Source organism: Salmo trutta, chromosome 12, assembly GCF_901001165.1.
Source record: "Salmo trutta chromosome 12, fSalTru1.1, whole genome shotgun sequence".
NCBI classification, from domain to species: Eukaryota; Metazoa; Chordata; class Actinopteri; order Salmoniformes; family Salmonidae; genus Salmo; species Salmo trutta.
In genome coordinates, this window is record NC_042968.1 from 3,676,792 (window position 1) to 3,697,654 (window position 20,863).

General features: G+C 40.8%; 1 protein-coding gene across 2 annotated transcripts in view; it reads left to right on the forward strand.

Annotated features, from left to right (window-relative positions):
- Window positions 1–1,094: 1,094 nt before the first annotated feature.
- Window positions 1,095–20,863, forward strand: part of fam184aa (family with sequence similarity 184 member Aa) — an 83,259-nt gene continuing 63,490 nt past the window's right edge. The window contains exons 1-6 of one of the 2 annotated variants that reach the window (XM_029766853.1): window positions 1,095–1,742; window positions 6,794–7,648; window positions 8,369–8,504; window positions 11,499–11,680; window positions 15,386–15,571; window positions 18,619–18,741. In XM_029766853.1, the coding sequence (XP_029622713.1) occupies window positions 1,566–1,742; window positions 6,794–7,648; window positions 8,369–8,504; window positions 11,499–11,680; window positions 15,386–15,571; window positions 18,619–18,741 (1,659 nt within the window). In that variant the 5' untranslated portion in view covers window positions 1,095–1,565. The remainder of the gene's footprint in view (window positions 1,743–6,793; window positions 7,649–8,368; window positions 8,505–11,498; window positions 11,681–15,385; window positions 15,572–18,618; window positions 18,742–20,863) is intronic. The other variant, XM_029766854.1, reaches the window with a different exon arrangement.

The window sequence follows — 20,863 nt, forward strand, 5'->3', positions numbered from 1 at the left end:
GTTAATGCTGTAGATATTGTTATAAGGGTGTGAGACTATTGAAACACCTAACTTTCAGAGTTTTATTGTTGTTATTAATATAGTTTACAGAGTGCTAAACGTATTGCTAGCTAGCATGCCTTTCTGTGATGCAGACGGCTTGCTGAGCTACAGACTAGTGATGGTGTTGCATTGTGGGAGATGTAGTTTTGGCCCTCTAAGGTCTGAATGGGATAAAGGCGATTTCACTTTGTAACTTGTTTGTGTTGCAGTGTTTTTGTACATGAGTTGTTGTATTTTGGTACTGTCAACACTGAAAGCACCTAGCAATGTATTGGGGATGTGAGACAGGATATGTGTTTTACCTTTCTTCATGCTCCTGTGTAGAACAGCTTGTCAGGTGGTGCATTGGAGACTGATGTGTTCCTGTCCTGTCTTTTCACAATACTATTGCAGATCAACATAAAAGCCTAAAAGACAGCCGTGGTGTCGCTCTTCATTTCTTGGTTCTCCTGTGGTGCATAGTAGAGCCGCTACGCTAGCTACACATCCATAGGCATACAGTTACTGTTATCCTCCACTGCACAATAAGCAAGAAAATAGTTAGCCAGCTACGTTACTTCATCTATCTGCATTGCATGGCAAATATCAGCAAGGCAAACTTACAAAATTGTACATTCAATTTGCAGTAAATGCTTTAGCTAGCTAGATTCTTTAAATCCACTGTTAAACAAGACGACAGACTGGTTTGCTGGTTGTTTCAGGAGTCCATAAAACATGGAACAACCAGAATTACAATTTCATACTCCTTTTTTTTTTAAGTACATACTCATGTCACAACACCCATAAAGCTAGCAGGCTAATGTTAGCTAGTCAGCTAGCTTGCTAAATCGTGATTTTTGTAAATTAACTTCATGACAAAAGAAGATGCATTACCGTTTGTCTCTACATTAACTAACATATGCCTCTCAACTGTACAAAGTCTCCAGCCTTGGGTTGGGTAGCATAGCGTCAAATTCGTCATGGGAACTTGATATGATTGGTCATCACCCAGCGGTTGCCGCTGGTGATTTACATAAAGTTGGGAAAATGTATATTTTTCCCCGCCTCCCACGCACCACCCAAAGGTCCCCGCCCTCTCCGCTTCCCTTCCTTCCATTGAACATCACCGCGAGCCACCGCTTGCTAATGAACAACCTCCGGGCACCGTTTGCTAGTGAACACCCTCCGTCAACGGTGAATGTATCATACCCGTGAACATTCCTTCACCCTAGCAGGGCATGCCGTCGCGTTATTCCGTTATGCTGATGAAGTCGATCGTTTGACCAATGACAACAGCTGTGACGGGCCGGGGTAAATGTTAACCCGGCCCACATTTAACCTCGCCCCGTTCCGCGGTCTGCAGCGACGACCATCTGGCGCTCTTTGCAATCTGCACTAGGTATACCCCTATTCTGCGATTGCGACTACTATCACACCGGTAAACAGCAAAAGAGAATGCTACAACCACTACTAAACATTAGTTAACCTGGTTCACTTGAACCGTTTTCTGGCTGGACGGTCGTGACAGTAGCGTGTGTCTGAAGATGGCGACTGGAACGGGTTGGCAGCAACCGTACAATACCGCGTCTGGCAATCCATGTATTATTACTAGTACAGGGAAATATAATTCGTCGAACATGTTTTACGAAGCAGGTTTAACGATGGAATATACTCAAGACCTGCATCTGAAAATGAGTAAGAAAATAGCACAGCTGACAAAGGTTTGTTGATGCGCACGTTTTCTTGCAAACTGTCACAGTACAGGCCAATGCATTTATTTGTCCTGCTGGCAATGGAAATTATGTAATTCATTATAAATTCACCTAGGCTACAGTGTCTTTGTGATATGATTAGAATAATTTAGTAAAGGCTACGTTGTTATAGTGAAAATCACCCTCTGATGCTGAAGAAAAGCATTTAAATGTCCCTGTTGGAGTGGTCACTACTCGCTAACGAAATATACAATTCAATGTTATTGTGCCACCTAGGAATACTGCAATTATGTTGAGGCCTGATACATTTGTGAACAGCAGGAAATGTACTGTTTTAAATAATTCCTGAAAGATGGTCTGTTATTATATACTGTATTGTTTATATAGTCATTCAATATCAGCTACAGTAGGCCATAAAAAACCTTTAACTGACAGTATATTACTTTTGAATTGAGATTTTCTGTTACTAGCCTTCAAAGTATTTACACTTTTCCAAAATGTGTTGTGTTCTAGCCTGAATTTAAAATGGATTAAATGGAGATTTTGTGTAACTGATCTACACACTACCCCATAATGCCAAAGGGAAAATTTGTTTATAGACTTTAGAAAAAACAACTAATTAATTAAACATGAAAAGCTAAAATTACTTGAGTCCTTCCTAACTTAGTTGCTGGAAAGGGAGGAAACCGCTCAGGGATTTCACCATGAGACCAATGATGATTTTAAAACAGTTGCAGAGTTAAATGGGTGTGATAGGAGAAAACTGAGTGGTTTAACAACATTTCGGGCAAACACAACACATTTACATTACATTTACATTTACGTCATTTAGCAGATGCTCTTATCCAGAGCGACTTACAAATTGGTGCATTCACCTTAAGATATCCAGTGGAACAACCACTTTACAATAGTACATCTATATCTTTTTTTGTGGGGGGGGGGTACTTGGAGGTCCCAGGTACTTGGAGGTCTTCACTGCTTATAGACTTTCTCTGTGTACCAATAGTAAGTCTATAGGCACTGAAAACCTACATGCCATTCTTTGTCCTTGTGTGTTCTGTTTTTTCTCTGGTAACCTTTGTTCTACATTTACATTTACATTTAAGTCATTTAGCAGACGCTCTTATCCAGAGCGACTTACAAATTGGTGCATTCACCTTATGATATCCACATCACTGAGTACCACTCGTCATATTTTCAAGCATAGTGGTGGCTGCATCATGTTATGAGTATGCTTGTCATCGGCAAGGACTAGGGAGTTATTTAGGATAAAAATACATGTAATACAGCTAAGCACAGGCAAAATCATAGAGGAAAACCTGGTTTAGTCTGCTTTCCAACAGACACTGGGAGACAAATTCACCTTTCAGCAGGACAATAACCTAAAACACAAGGCCAAATATACACTGGAGTTGCTTACCAAAATGACATTGAATGTTCCTGAGTAGCCTAGTTACAGTTTTGACTTAAATCGGCTTGAAAATCTATGGCAAGACTTGCAAATGGCTATATAGCAATGATCACCAACCAACTTAAAAGAGCTTGAAGAAATCAAAAATAATAATGGGCAAATATTGTACAATCCAGGTATGCAAAGCTCTTAGAGACTTACAGTACCCCAAAACACTCACAGCTGTAATCACTGCCAATCATATTGCTGATTTTAAGATGTATTGACTCGGGGTTGATTTGTTTATTTGTCATTATTTATTTTTTAAATCCATATAATTGTTTCCCCCACTTTGACATTAGAGTATTGTGTGTGGATTGTTGACAAAAATGACAGTGAAATAAAGTTTAATCACACTTTGTATAACAAAATATATAAAAAAAAGTCAAGGGGTGTAAATACTTTCTGAAGACACTGTAAAGATTTTCACATACTACAGACCGATATGGAATTCCATCATATATACAGAACTTTTGAGTCTAATACCTACTTGAAGTACTGTAAAAACAGGAGAATATTTGGTGTAAATATTGGTCATTATTGGTATCTTCATTGTAATGAAAATTGTGAATTATGCAGTCATTTTTGAATTATCAAAAGTAAAATACCCTGAAACGTTTTACTGCAGCATACTGTAAATTATGGTGTATTATTGGAACATTTTGTGAGTGGGAAAATACTTGCTGTATTTTGAATGGTACTGTAATTCAACCCCACAGAATACAGTACCTTACTGTATTTTTTTGGAGCACCACTAGTGGGTGCATGGTATTGTTTTTTCTGGCTCATAAAAATATTTTAGGGTGTGCCTTGTAAGAGGCTATATTTGTTAGACCTGTGAGTGAGAATGCTATACCAATTTAACTCCTATGTGATTATAGTTCTCCATCAATTTAAAATGTGTAGGGGACAGATTGGAGTGGCAGCAAGACTTAACCCTTAAATGGTTTAGTATTTTGCCATGTCCTTTTGGTCTGTTTTGCCCAGTAGTTGCTGCCAGTTTGGATGCCTTTGTTAAGGCCTCTAGAAGTGCAAGTGATAACAAACATTACAGAATATTTTTATAACACTTTACCTAGCAGCCAACCAAACTGCTTGCACCAATCCCTTTTAATTTCCGGACTATTAAGCGCACCTGAATATAAGCCGCACCCACTGAATTTTTTTATATTTTTAAATTTTGAACATAAATAAGCCGCACATGTCTATAAGCCGCAGGTGCCTACCGGTACATTGAAACAAATTTATTTTTCACAGGCTTTAACGAAACACGGCTTGTAACAAAAATAAATAGGCTTTAACGAAACACGGCTTGTAACAAAAATAAATAGGCTTTAACAAAACACGGCTTGTAATAAAAAATGAGTAGTAAGCTTTAGTTGTCTTTTTGCACTGAGTCAATTCCTCACGCTGCTGTTTCCAACGCCTTATCATTGACCAAGCTCCCGTGCAGCAGCTGTATTTCTTTTTCCAACAGCCAGATCAATCGCCTTCAACTTGAAAGCTGCATCATATGCATTTCTCCGTGTCTTTGCCATGATGAGGGTGACAAAATGACTACCGTAATCAGAATGATGGGAAGTTTGAGAGCGCTCGATTTAATCTAAACAGTAAACAAAAAAGCTGTTTGACCTTAACCCGTTCGGCAATTTCATTGGTCTAATGAAAGCTTCATGCCGCCAAAAAACTGAGCACGTCACAGAATGTGTTGTTTTGGAGAAAAAAAATTGAAAGTTGAAAATCCATATATTAGCTGCGTCATTGTTTAAGCTGCGAGGTTCAAAGCGTGGTATAAAAGTTGCGGCTTATAGTCCGGAATTTACGGTACAGTAAAATACTATGAAATATAAACCCCTCCCCTCAATGAATTTCATTCATTTATTCATTCATTTTTTTCATTCATTCATTCCGAAAGCATAAACTTTTTTTTACAGTATAATACAGTACATTTTACAGTATTGTACTGGCTGTCATTACACAGTACTTGTTTTGATACTGTATTTATATTACAGTAAGTGTACTGTAATATGAAATACAGACTTGCTGCCAGTAAACTACTGTCAAATTCCTGGTAACCCCTTTACAGTGTTTTTTAATGCAGCACCCACCAACAAGCTGCTTGCTTGGCTAGTGGGAATGTCCTGAGCCAGCGTAGAAAGGATTAAGAGGTGTATCCTCCTCCGCACATCCTCATACCCATATGTCATGACAGCCGATGACTGACTTTGGCAAGTTGACACCAGCTATCACGGCTGTTTTCTGTTGTTTCATTGTTAAGATAGTGTTGTGTAGCCTTTATGACTAAGCATTCAACTAAAGCAAACATTTATGTAACAATATATAATTTCATGTCCTCAATCTTTACTGATCAAATTCTCTAAATGCATCATGAGGACAATTGTTCTGATGCTATTCAACTAGTGCCGGTTGGTATACGTTATATGACATTCTGTGGTTGTATAGATGAAGGGCATGGTCATATTCATTAGTTCACAACAAACCATTTTGTAACAGAAAACGTTTTGAAACAAGAACAAGTTCATGTAGTCCCTCCCATTTTCCGTACATTTTCTTTTGTTTGGTGTGTTGTAAATACCACCCTGGTGACGGTAATCAGTACAGATAATTATATCCCTTACTGTTCTGCAGAAAGAATACAAATGACGCCATCTGAAAAATCATGCTTCCTTGTTAGTACTGACCATTGAGATATTACATAATAGAGAAGTTGGGTTTGATTATTGTGGAAACCCTCCACTCCAACTGCTTTAGCTGCTGAAACAGGGGAATCATCTTTTCCTAGTCTTTCCATATTTGGCTTGTATTCAAAAACTTGACACTAGTTTTACCAGACACACTACATAAACTAAAGTACACCTGCTCATTAGTGAGGTTGGGTACTGATGTTGGTGAGGTTGGGTTCCTCAACCCAATCAAACACCTTTGGGATTAATTGGAATGTCGACTGAGAGCCAGGCCTAATCACCCAACATCAGCGCCCGACCTCACTAATGCTCTTGTGGCTGAAGCAAGTCCCCACAGCAATGTTCCAACATCTAGTGGAAAGCCTTCCCAGAAAATTGGAGGCTGGTATAGCAGCAAAGGGGTGACCAACTGCCTATTAATGCCCATGATTCTGGAATGAGATGTTCGACGATCAGGTGTCTAAATACTTTTGGTTATGTCGTGTATGTCTGGTAAAACTAGTGTCAAGTTTTTTTGTGCATGTGAGGAATGTTGCACACACCAGCAACATCTTAGACGAGGTAAACAGGCAGAGACAAGGGTGTGTTCATTGTTGTAAATCAAATTTTATTGTTCACATGCAGATGTTATTGCGAGTGTAGCGAAATGCTTGTGCTTCTAGTTCCAACAGCGCAGCAATATCTAACATGTAATCTAACAATTCCAATTCCACCAGAAATACCTAATGTATCTAAAGCTTTCGCTTTTAATGAACAATTTCCTAATTTGTTAGTTATGCGTCATCTATTTACTAACTGATTAGATATTCATTATAATATTTTTGATGCTGTGAGGATCCTTAACTATATCCTCACTAATCCTCTCAATCCTCATCATTTTCCTCTTCCTTGTCTTTTTGCTCTAGGTTATCTACGCCCTCAACACGAAGAACGACGAGCATGAGGACGAGATGGAGTCACTGCGGGAGGCCCACGAGGACGAAGTGCAGCACATTGTGACAGAGACACATGACAAGATCATGCAGTATAAGAGCAAGATGGTCGACGAGGTTGACCTGAAGCGCCATCTGCAATCGTTGGAGGAGTCGGTGGAGCTGCACGAGCACATGAAGCGGCAGGCACTGGCTGAGTTTGAAATGTACCGTCAGCGCATGGAGGACTCGCAGCTGTGTACTGAGGCGCAACACACGCAGCGCGTGGTCTCCATGTCACGAGAGGTGGAGGAGATGCGCCGCGACTTTGAGGAGAAGCTGCGCTCCTTTGGCCAGGCGCAGGCCCAGTTCGAGCAGGACAAGCGGAGGGCAATTGACGAACTACGCGCCACCCACCGGCAAGAGGTCCAGGAGCTGCTCCACAGCCAGCAGAACCAGAGCGCCAACTCCACCGTGGACCAGGAGAAGCTGGCTGAGCTGCACAGGGCTGAGGTGGAGGCCCTCATGGAGCGAGTGGAGGAGCTGACCAAGGGCAAAGTACATCTGGTGGAGGAATACGAAGCCAAGCTCACCAAGGCTCAGGGCTACTACGAACGCGAACTGGAAGCCATGAGGCGCACACAGCAGCTGACAGCCGAGAAACTGCTGGCCTGGAAGAGGACGGAGGTGGAGCTGAGGAAGGAGTTCCAAGTGCAGGAGGGAGTGCTGCAGAGGACACTGGGAAAGCTCCGGGCTGAGCTGCAGAGGGCGCAGGAGGAGGCGAGAGAAAGCAGGGACAAGACCAACAGGCTGCAGGCTTCCCTCACCAATGCAGAGGGCACCATTAAGGTAAAATTCTCATGCATATTCATGTGTGCCTTTTGTGTCTGCAACCCTGTTTGTGTATGTTTCCGGTATGTTTCATTGTACATGTTTATAAATGCCTACACGTAGAAGCGGCAGGATTTGCAGGCAGAGACAAATAAATGGATTATCAATATTTATTTCCAGACAATGTAATAAACTATAGCCAAATCATATATAAGAGGTTCATTTCCTTGGAATGAACTAAACTGCCCTGTGCTTCTCCACCCATGCATATAGCGTACTCTATTTAATTGAGACCACGCATATAGGCACACTTGATCTCGCATGCCCGACTAGGAGAGGAGAGTAGGGTACTGAACTTCAAGCATCGAATAATGAGTTTAGATCGGTCTGACCACCAGCTCCTGCCTGCAGCATGAAAAATGCAGATTGTGCCGCAATGATGACTGTCTGGGCCTGCGGTATCCGCGGGAATGCAGCTCTATCTGGAGTCCGGAGTACTGATGGTTCTCTTTTATCCCTGGTAGTTTGTTGATTGATTCATGTCACTGATTGGCCAGATCTTCAATTTACCAGCTGTGAAATAATCACTGATTTATATGGGAAGGATGAAAATCAGCAATACTTTTGACCTGAAAGTCGAGATTTGAAAAAAGGGGCTACAAACTAAACTACAGTACTAAAAATCTAAACTACAGTTTTAATGCGTTCTTGTTGCTGTTCCTTGACCTGATATCTCAGAACTTGCACAAGCAACTGGAGGAAGCCATCCAAGATGGGGAGATCTGGGTGATGCAGCTGAAGGACACGGAGTATGAGCTGGAGGGGAGCCGAGATCGAGTGCAGCAGCAGGCTACTGAGATCCTCCACAAAGCCAGTGAGATATTAAACCTCCATTTAGCTTGAGAGTTTGGATAGAGAATACTAATCTCTGGTATTTGGAATTGTTTTAAATATGTTCAATATGTATTAGTAATTGGCGGGATGCTGCCTGTAGGTTTGTAACTACGTTTTCCTGGTATATGGGGTGAGAGTGAAATATAAGGTTGTCTGGCCAGATAAGAGAACATGTTCTTTTTTGATGAAAGAGGGGTAGGCCTATTAAAGAAAAAACGCACCGTTTTTTTTGTGTGCTTATTGTTTTCCATATTTGCACAGGACTAATTATTACCCCCAAAATGTCTGTTATTCCAGAAGACGATTTCTACGGGATTCATTTTTTCCAAACTGCCCCTTTTGTAATTCTATATTTTTTTCAATAAATTGCCTGGAGATTTGTTTTATTCCAGGCGTGAAGATATTTCAACATATCCAGGCGATAACAGTCTACACTGATAACTCAATCTTGGCTCCCAAGTTTCTAAACCATACAAAACCATCTTTGTCTATTTGAATTGAGAAAGTGTGATCATAATCATTATTTCAGCGATCCGAGGTAGACATCCTAATTGCCCCCCAGCCTGCAGATGTGAGCTAAACAGAGCACTTGCACTTCAAATCAAATTGTATTTGTCACATGCGCCAAATACAATACAACCTTACCGTGAAATGCTTATTTACAAGCCCTTAACCAACAGTGCAGTTCAAGAAGAGTTAAGAAAATATTTACCAAATAAACTAAAGTAATTTTTTAAATAAAAAGTAACACAATAAAATAACAATAATGAGGCTATGTATAGGGGGTACCGGTACTGAGTCAATGTGCGGGGGTACAGGTTAGTCGAGGTAATTTGTACATGTAGGTAGGGGTAAAGTGACTATGCATAGATAATAAACAGTGAGTAGCAGCAGTGTAAAAACAAAAAGAGAGAGGGGGGTCAATGTAAATAGTCTGGGTGGCCATTTGATTAATTGTTCAGCAGTCTTATGACTTGGGGGTAGAAGCTGTTAAGGAGCCTTTTGGATCTAGACTTGGCGCTCCGGTACCATTTGGCGTGCGGTAGCAGAGAGAACAGTATATAACTTGGGTCACTGGAGATGTGTTTTTAGGCTATGGATGAGAACTTGAACTTGTTATTTAAATTTAGCACAGTTGGAATGCTGCTTTGCAATCTATTAACAGCAAGTGTTGCATTAAATAGGGGCACAAACCATGAGGTCAAAGGAATTGTCCATAGATCTCTGAGACAGGATTGTGTGGAGGCACAGATTCTGGGGAAGGGTACCAAAAAATGTCTGCGGTATTGAAGGTCCCCAAGAACACAGTGGCCTCCATCATTCTTAAATGGAAGAAGTTTGGAACCAGCAAGACTCTTTCTTGAGCTGACCACCCGGCCAAACTGAGCAATCGGGGGAGAAAGGCCTTGGTCAGGGAGGTGACCAAGAACCAGATGGAGCTCTATCAGAGTGACCAGAGTTCCTCTGTGGAGATGGTTGTCCTTCTGGAAGGTTCTCCCATCTCTGCAGCACTCCACCAATCAGGTTTTTATGGTAGAGTGGCCAGACGGAAGCCGCCACTCAGTAAAAGGCACATGACAGCCCGCTTGGAGTTTGCCAAAAGGCACCTAAAGCACTGTCAGACCATGTGAAACAAGAATGTCTGGTCTGATGAAACCAAGTTTGAACTTTTAGGCCTGAATGCCAAGCGTCACGTCTGGAGGAAACCTGGAACCATCCCTACGGTGAAGCATGGTGGTGGCAGCATCATGCTGTGGGGATGTTTTTCAGGGACTGGGAGACAAGTCAGGATCGAGGGAAAGATGAACGGAGCAAAGTACAGAGAGATCCTTGATGAAATCCTGCTCCAGAGCGCTCAGGACCTCAGACTGGGGCAATGGTTCACCTTCCAACAGGACAACAACCCTAAGCACACAGCCAAGACAATGCAGGAGTGGCTTTGGGACAAGTCTCTAAATATCCTTGAATGGCCCAGCCAGAGCCCGGACTTGAACCCGATCGAACATCTTTTGAGAGACTGGAAAATAGCTTTGCAGCGACGCTCCCCATCCAACCTGATAGAGCTTCAGAGGATCTGCAGAGAAGAATGGGAGAAACCCAAAAAGTACTGAGTAAACGGTCTGAATACTTATGTAAATGTGCTTTTTTTTCAGTTTGCAAAAAATCTAAAAGCCTGTTTTTGCTTTGTCTTAATGGGGTATTGTGTGGAGATTGATGAGGGGGAAAAAACAATTTAATCAATTTTAGAGGACTTTTTATCAGAGGACCTTGGAGTTGTTTTTTTCGTCTGGAATTATGACTCTCCTGCTATGTAAAAATGACCGACATGGCAGATTCAGATGGGATTTAAATTACGGATGTGGTGATTTGTGCTCGTGTACATAATTACCTAAGCCCATCTCCCCATTAAACTCATCTCCTGCGAATAGGGCTAAGCTTGTCTGGTCAGATAAGAGAACGTATCTTTTTTTTTAAAAATTTGCCAAAGAGAAGTAGGCCTATGTACGTTTAAAAAAAATAAAAAAATAAAAAAGAAAGAAAGAAAAAAGGAGTTTTTTTATTGAGGTAGGGCTATGTGCTTTTACCTTTTTGAGAAAAATGTGTTTTGCAGATTAATGAGGGTTATTCGAGGCTAGTTTGATCATCCTTTTATATTCTCCCTCAGTGCCAAGTGTTCCTCATTTTGTACTTCCCTTTGCAGTTCTATGAATAACTCATGCAATAAAAGCAGTAAGATAATGTTGGAAAAAATGCATTATTTTACTTTTAAGCTGACTTAGCACTTTACAGTGAGATTTTAACCACAAGGGCACTTCATGGACTTTTGAGTGCTGGCTGAGTGTTCATCCCACTTGAATATTCTGACAGAACAGATGTTCAGTGTCTGATATGAAAGCATTGCCCATTTAAATTGCCTTTCTGCCATTGCCCTTCACACCCTCACCATCTGCTTGTTTTGCATGTGTGCCTCCAGGTCAGATAGGCTCGCTACAAGCCACCCATATGAGCCACGAGGCCACTATCAGGGACCTGGACTTGGAGCAGAGCCGCCTGAGGGAGAAGATCCTCAGGCTGGAGGAGGAGAGGGAGAGGGTGCTCAACCAGAGCCAGGCCACTGACGAGCAGCACAAACATCAGGTCCTCTCCCTGGAGCAGGTATTCAACTTCTCTCAGTTTGTAAGATGTGCTGAATATTATCTTTAGCTTCTCCTAGTGTCTCAGTGTTTAGTAGATCCGGACATTGGGAAAACAGTGGGAAGTTTCGCAGATAGCAAGCATTTGTTTGGCCAACATATTTGGCAAAAAACATTATGTACAGTACCAGTCAAAACTTGAAAAGTTCTTGATATTTAGAGGATTGACTGATCTTCATGTTTTAAGTAATGATGAACTGTTTCTCTTTGCTTATTTGAGCGGTTCTTGCCATAATATGGACTTGGTCTTTTACCAAATAGGGCTATCTTCTGTATACTACCCTTACCTTGTCACAACACAATTGATTGGCTGAAACGCATTAAGAAGGAAAGAAATTCCACAAATTAACTTTTAACCTGTTGAGGACAGACGTTCCGCTAGAGGAACCCCGTTCCGCCTGCGGAACCCCTAGCCAACAGCCAATGGCATCGCACGGCGCGAAATACAAAACCAACTAAAATACAAATTAAATTTTCTCAAACAATCAACTATTTTACACCATTTGAAAGATAAGACTCTCGTTAATCTAACCACATTGTCCGATTTCAAAAAGGCTTTACAGCGAAAGCAAAACATTAGATTGTGACAGGAGAGTACCCAGCCAAAAAAATTCACACAGCCATTTTCAAAGCAAGCATATATGTCACAAAAACCCAAACCACAGCTAAATTCAGCACTAACCTTTGATCTTCATCAGATGACACTCCTAGGACATGATGTTATACAATACATGCATGTTTTGTTCAATCAAGTTCATATCTATATCAAAAAACAGCTTTTTACATTAGCATGTGACGTTCAGAACTAGCATACCCACCGAAAACTTCCGGTGAATTTGCTAAATTACTCATGATAAACGTTCACAAAATACATAACAATTATTTTAAGATTATACAGAACTCCTTTATGCAATCGCGGTGTCAGATTTTAAAATAGCTTTTCGGCGAAATAACATTTTGCAATATTCTGAGTACATAGCTCGGCCATCACGGCTAGCTATTTTGACACCCACCAAGTTTGGGACAACCTAAACTCAGAATTACTATTAGAAAAATTGGATTACCTTTGCTGTTCTTCGTCAGAATGCACTCCCAGGCCTTCTACTTCAACAACAAATGTTGTTTTGGTTCCAAATAATCCATAGTTATATTCAAATAGCTCCGTTTTGTTCGTGCGTTCAGGTCACTATCTGAAGGGTGACGCGCAAGCGCATTTCATGACAAAAAAATGTCAAAATATTCCATTACCGTACTTAGAAGCATGTGAAATGCTGTTTAAAATCAATTTTATGCAATTTTTCTCGTAAAATAGCGATAATATTCCAACCGGCAACGTTGTATTCATTCAAAGGCTGAAAGAAAAAAATGGAGTAGTCTCGTGACTGCGCATCTCCAGTGTCACTGTCCCCAGGCTGACCACTCACAAATTCTGCTGCTGTTCTTCGCCCAGAGACAGCAGACACCCCATTCCTTTCTGGTGGCTTTAGAGAGCCAATGGAAGCCTTAGAAAATGTCGCATTACAGCACAGATGCTGTATTTTCGATAGAGATGCAACAGAAGGACAACAAATTGTCAACAAATTGTCAGACTTCCTGTATGGAATCTTCTCAGGTTTTGGCCTGCCATATGAGTTCTGTTATACTCACAGACACCATTCAAACAGTTTTAGAAACTTTTGAGTGTTTTCTATCCAAATCTACTTATTTATAATATGCATATTCTAGTTTCTGGGCAGGAGTAGTAACCAGATTAAATCGGGTACGTCTTTTATCCGGATGTGAAAATACTGCCCCCTATCCCAAAGAAGTTAACAAGGCACACCTGTTAATTGAAATGCATTCCAGGGGACTAACTCATGAAGCTGGTTGAGGGAATGCCAAGAGTGTGCAAAGCTGTCATCAAGGCAAAGGTTGGCTACATTGAAGAATCTCAAATATAAAATATATTTTGATTTGTTTAACTTTTTTTAGTTACTACATGATTCCAAATGTGTTATTTCATAGTTTTGATGTCTTCACTATTATTCTACAATGTAGAAAATAAAAATAAAGAAATACCCTTGAATGAGTTTTTGTGTCCAACATTTTGACTGGTACTGTATATTGATTGGCATGGCATTGGAAAAGGTTGTTAGCTGCCCATATTTATACAACTGTGCAATTCTGTTTTCGATGATGCCAATGTTTTCAGAACGTATGCATGCTTTCTAGGTTAGCTGTTCTCTCAGGCAGGTACCCGCCAGGGAGCTGGTACAAAACAGAAGAGTTCTGTATCTCAACCCTTCTCTTATTATGTAATATGCATTGTAGATATTGATGCTGTGCCAAATACACTGAAACATCTCAAGCTTCACAGTAGATCCAAACAGCGGGGGAAGTTTAGTGAAGAAGCTTAGCCCTTCTATTTTATGTTTAAAACCCCATAGAGTCGATTTCCGCGGCCCCGTGGAAATCTAATTAACATAATACACTTTTTTTCAGTTTAAGCTAGAGATATCAGTTTTGCATTGGATGTGTCTCAATCCTCCGCATCCGCCGATGCCGCACTTACGCATCTGTGTTTAAAGGTGACAGAGCTAGAGCAGTGTTAGTCAGACCATCAGACATCCTGAATATCGGTCTTCTCACAAAATCGTTTGTCGTGTCCGAACGGTTTGGCCTATTATGAACCCTATATGGAAAGATGAGACTCTCACAAACACGATCATGTTCTCTGTTTTGATGTACGACCACCACAAGCGTCTTGGTACTTGTCTGAAGTTGGTACAGCCGATCTGCCAACTTCTGTCTGTAGTGTCCGAACAGTTTGGGCTACACACTAATATGGAAAGGTGAGACTCGTCCCCCCGGTACCAGTTGAAAAAAATGAATGGAAGTAACGTATACTGTGTATGGAGACTGTTTACTGCAGTTAAATACTGTACATTCAATACAAATAAATGTTTCCTGATCTTTCTTATATCTCTGATATTGGACAGACTCTTCAGAATAAACTTCCTTTAGATTGTTTGGGGGACGATCAGTTATACTATGTAGTGAATCTGTTATTCAATGCGTTTGTATGGGCTTATGACCAAATGTAATTTGTTTTTGATATTTTTTAATACTTCAAGGGGTCTTAAAATGTAAAACCAAATAGTTAAATGATCCTTGGTATAACCTTATAACCTTCCATATAGCTTAGTATATTTACAAATGTATGTGGACACCACTTCAAATTAGTGGATTCGGCTATTTCGGCTACACCACACCCGTTGCTGACAGGTGTATAAAATCGAGCACACAGCCATGCCAACTTCATAGACAAACATTGGTAGTAGAAAGGCCTTACTGAAGAGCTCAGTGACTTTTAACGTGGCAGGTGTCCACAGACTTTTGGTCATGTAGTATACATAGTTTATAATTTCTTTAGTGGATTTTAAAACATTAACATATTGATTTTAAGAAGCATTGGGTTCCATTAGTAACACTGCAGAAACTGCTGTGCTAAGATGAAAGTAGCCCATCTGCTCTCTAAGGTGAGGGTACATTCATCTATTAGATTTCAGCTGTGGTTTGTTTCATTACAGCCATCACATGTAAATGTTTAATGTATCTATGGCCCTTCGGATTTGCCAGGGTGTGAAATAAATCTTGGCTATCCCCCCCCCCCCCCCCCCCCCCCCAGTCCCTTCGTGAGGAGAGGCAGGGCTATGAGAAGGAGCTAGCGAGGCTGAGGGGCAAATACGAAGAGGAGGGTGTGAGATTCAAAGAGGCCCAGGCACAGGCACTAGAGGAGCTGTCGGAGAAACACAGGGCAACGCAGGAGAGTGCACAGAACGCTGCAGAGAAGGAGAATAATCTATTGATGGCTGTGAGTATAGTGCACACACACTGCCCTACACACTGTTGTATACACACTATTTAATATACTCTATTTATGCTACACTCTGTACACACACACACACACACACACACACACACACACACACACACACAACCACACTCAAGCCCAGTATTTATTCATATATTCATATACAATGAACTTGGTAGACACCCACAAGCCTACATACAGTGCCTTCAGAAAGTATTCACAAACCTTGACTTTTTCCACATTTTGTTGTTAGTCTGAATTTAAAATTGATTAAATTTAGTATTTTTTTGTCACTGGCCTACACCCAATACCCCATAATGTCAAAGTGAAATTATGTTTCAAAAATGTACAGCTGTAATCGCTGACAAAGGTGCTTCTACAAAGTATTGACTCAGGGGTGTGAATACTTATTTAAATGAGTTTTCTGTATTTTATTTTCTATACATTTGCAAAATTGTCTAAATACATGTTTTCACATTTGTTATTGTGTGTGGATGGATGAGAATTCTTTTTTCATCAATTTGGAATTTAGGCTATAACAACAAAATGTGGACTAAATCAAGAGGTGAATACCTTCTGAAGGCAATGTACATGCTATAATCCAACTAACTTTTTATTCCTTGTGCTTAATTGTATATCATATATTTAGAATTAGACACAGATGGGGAATCACAGTAGCTTGTCTCTACGTTTACTTCGTCGTGTGGGGATTGGAATTTGTCATCCTTTTTATAAGACGTCTGTTATTTTCATGAATACAAAAGATTTTTAAGCGGCACATGAACAGTAAGCCAATGTTACATAATAGCCACAATTCAGTTTCCAATTGAGCTCAACTTGTCATGTTCAAGAAAAATATACACTACCGTTCAAAGTTTGGGGTCATTTAGAAATGTCCTTGTTTTTGAATGAAAAGTTTTTAAAAAATTGTCCATTAAAATAACATAAAATTGATCAGAAATACACTGTAGACATTGTTAATGTTGTAAATGACTATTGTAGCTGGAAACGGCAGATAACAAAAAAAAAGGAATATCTACATAGGCGTACAGAGGCCCATTATCAGCAACCATCACTCCTGTGTTCCAATTGCACGTTGTTAGCTAATCAAAGTTTGTCATTTTAAAAGGCTAATTGATCATTAGAAAACTCTTTTGCAATTATGTTAGCACAGCTGAAAACTGTTGTCCTGATTAAAGAAGCAATACAACTGGCCTTCTTTAGACTAGTTGAGTATCTGGAGCATCAGCTTTTGTGGGTTTGATTACAGGCTCAAAATGGCCAGAAACAAAAACCTTTCTTCTGAAACTCGGCAGTCTATTCTTGTTCTGAGAAATGAAGGCTATTCCATGCCAGAAATTGCCAAGAAACTGAAGATCTCGTACAACGCTGTGTACTACTCCTTTCCTATTACAGCGCAAACTGGCTCTAACCAGAATGGAAAGAGTGGAAGGCCCCGGTGCACAACTGAGCAAGAGGACAAGTACATTAGTGTCCAGTTTGAGAAACAGACGCCTCACAAGTCCTCAACTGGCAGCTTCATTAAATAGTACCCGCAAAACACCAGATGGGCAAAATAATAGACACTGGACAGAGGAAGATTGGAAAAAAGTGTTATGGACACACAAATCTAATTTTGAGGTGTTTGGATCACAAAGAAGAACATTCGTGAGACGCAGAAAAAATGAAAAGATGCTGGAGGAGTGCTTGACGCCATCTGTCAAGCATGGTGGAGGCAATGTGATGGTCTGGAGGTATTTTGGTGGTGGTAAAGTGGGAGATTTGTACAGGGTAAAATGGATTTTGAAGAAGGAAGGCTATCACTTCATTTTGCTGTGGACGGTGCTAAATTGGAGCCAATTTCCTCCTACAGCAGGACAATGACCCTAACCACCGCTCCAAACTATGCAAGAACTATTTAGGGAAGAAGCAGTCAGCTGGTATTCTGTCTATAATGGAGTGGCCATCGTAGTCACCGAATCTCAACCCTATTCAGCAGCTTGACCGTATGGTACAGAAGAAGTGTCCATCAAGCCAGTTTAACTTGTGGGAGGTGCTTCAGGAAGCATGGGGTGAAATCTCTTCAGATTACCTCAACAAATTGACAAACTAGAATGCCAAAGGTCGGCAAGGCTGTAATTGCTGCAAATGGAGGATTCTTTGACGAAAGCCAAGTTTGAAGGACACAATAATTATTTTAATTAAAAATCATTATTTATAACCTTGTCAACATTTTGTCTATATTTACTATTCATTTTGCAACTCCATTTCATGTATGTTTTCATGGAAAACAAGGACATTTCTAAGTGACCCCAAAGTTTTGAACGGTAGTGTATATCTAAGAAATTAATAGCAAAGCTCCTCTCACTGAATACAAATTGTTTTCAATTAGGTTGACGTAAAGCCTTGATTCAACCCAGTGCTCAATAAAGTAGTCCTCACTGAGGATTTTATTTCTTCCCCGATAAAAGCATACTTAATATAAAAGATGACTAGACACGAGGCACACTGCGTTATGTAAAGCCACGATCACGTCTCTATTGTTCACCAAAGCTCTGTCCCTCAAGTTAAGCACAGAAATGTCAATGACTGTCAGGCAAATGTAAAGTTTTATTTAAACAGCAGTCTCTGTGCGTGATTGAGTTATATAATCATATATCATTTATTAAATGAAAATGTAGTCTAATAAAGTTATTTTATATATATATATATATATATATATATATATATTTAAAATTGCACATATATTCTTGAATTATTTTACATTCATCAGCCTTATGATTTCCGGTGCTCTTGATAGGTCGTTATTTCATTGGGGGCGGGAATAGAAAACCTAGACAAAGAAAGTTGCAGCTGTCCGTTATCAATGTGAGATCAGCTAAATCACTGGTTTGTTCTTGTGGGTTTTGCATTGCAATCAAGCTTATTTTAGCACGATGATGCATTTAATCTCCCTTCAGTATCCTTTTACGAAAACCAGTGCTCCATGCGAAGTTCAGCTTCTTTGTTGCATCTCAAACTCATCTGGGTATTGACCGTCACTTTAGGAAATGGGCCAGGAGTTTGAGATTCGGCGACTCTCATTGGAGGAGCAGAAGAACTGTCTCCAACAGCAACTGGACAACCTGAAGAAGGAGCTTTCTGCCAAGCTCAATATAGCCAATCAAGAGGTAAGGAAAGTCTTTGACATAAACCAGGTTTCCATCCAATTATGCAATTAACGTACCTGTCAGATAAAAAAACTCATGACAGGCCAGATTACAACTCTCAAATTGGCAGTACATTTCCTAAACGTCGACAAAACTAAATTGGCTAGAGAAGGGCCAATCATTTTTTTGTCGGTGATTAGATAATGCGACAAATTGCAGTGGAAATTATATCAGCAATTGCCCAAGAAATAGTTAGCACCATATTGAGTTAAATTTGCAGTCATACGATGCTATGTTATGTGGTCTTCTCGACTTGAAGAAGCATGCACAGTTTATTAGGCTTCAGATAAAATAAGTTATGATGAACTCCACAGGGTGGTGAAAGTGCACCAGTAGATTGAGAGTTAATTGGTAAGCTGGTGACATTATGATCGATGCTTGCCTGCCAATTGACAAATACTAATTATCTCGTTCTTGTGTAGGCCTCCCTCTGGCCTGTATCTGCGAGCTGTTGGCTAAAGCGCATGTCAAGACCAGAGTCAGCACGTTTGCTGTTTATCACAGACTTTTTGTACCAAAACCATCAATAGAGTTAAAAGTGGGATGGAAACGCATAGAATTTCAGTTTTTTTATTCTGTGAATGAAAAGTTATATGACAAAGTGATTTTTGTGTGCGCTACATCATTATGCACAGCCTTTGATTTGCAAGAAGCCAATTTGATGGAAATGCACTGCTGCTGGTAACATGTGTATATTAATTTGTGCAGACTAAAATTTTGAAAATCGTTACACAAATTGATGGCTGATTTCTTTAAAAGTCCTTATTAGCAGTTTGTCATTCTATTTATTTTTGTTTTTAAGTCATCTTATTTAATAATGTAATATATTTTGTGATAAGGCCACACAGGAGGCCAGAGATAATTACGCTGTTGATCACACTCTCCGTAGCCGATGTGAGCAAGACCTTTTAAACAGGTCAACATTCACAAGGCCGTGGGGAAAGACAGATTACCAGGACGTGTACTCAGAGCATGCGCGGACCAACTGGCAAGTGTCTTCAAATTCTCGCTGACCGAGTCTGTAATGCCAACATGTTTCAAGCAGACCACCATAGTCCCTGTGCCCATGAAAGCGAAGGTAACCTGCCTAAATGACTACTGCCCCAAAGCGCTCACGTCGGTAACCATGAAGTGCTTTGAAAGGCTGGTCATGGCTCACATCAACACCATCATCCCGGAAACCCTAGAACCACATCAATTTGCATACCAACAGATTTCAATCGCAATCCACACTGCCCTTTCCCACCTGGACAAAAGGAACACCTATGTGAGAATGCTGTTCATTGACTACAGCTCAGCGTTCAACACCATAGTGCCCTCCAAGCTCATCACTAAGCTAAGGACCCTGGGACTAAGCACCTCCCTCTGCAACTGGATCCCGGATTTCCTGACGATCCGCCCCCAGGTGGTAAGGGTTGCGTGCTTCGTCACCCTCAGGGTTGCGTGCTTCGTCACCTCCTGTACTCCCTGTTCACCCACGACTGCTTGGCCAAGCATGACTACAAAACCGTCATTAAGTTTGCTGACAACACAACGGTGGTAGGCCTGATCACCAACAATGATGAGACGGCCTATAGGGAGGAGGTCAGAGACCTGGCAGTGTGGTGCCAGGACAACAACCTCTCCCTCAAATTGAGCAAGACTAAGGAGCTGATCGTGGACTACAGGAAAAAGGAGGGCCGACCACGCTCCCATTCACATCGATGGGGCTGTAGTGGAGCAGTTCAAGAGTTTCAAGTTCCTTGCTCTCCACATCACCAACAAATTAGCATGCTCCAAACACACCAAGAAAGTTGTGAAGAGGGGACGACAATGCCTTTTCCCCCTCAGGAGACTGGAATGATTTGGCTTGGGTCCCCAGATCCTCAAAGTTCTACAGCTGCACCATTGAGCATCCTGACCGGTTGCATCACTGCCTGGTATGGCAACTGCTCGGCATCTGACCTTAAGGCGCTACAGAGGGTAGTGCGTACAGCCCAGTACATCACGGGGGCCAAGCTTCCTGCCATCCAGGACCTATACACTAGGCATTGTCAGAGGAAGGCCCAAAAAATTGTCAGACTCCAGTCACCCAAATCATAGA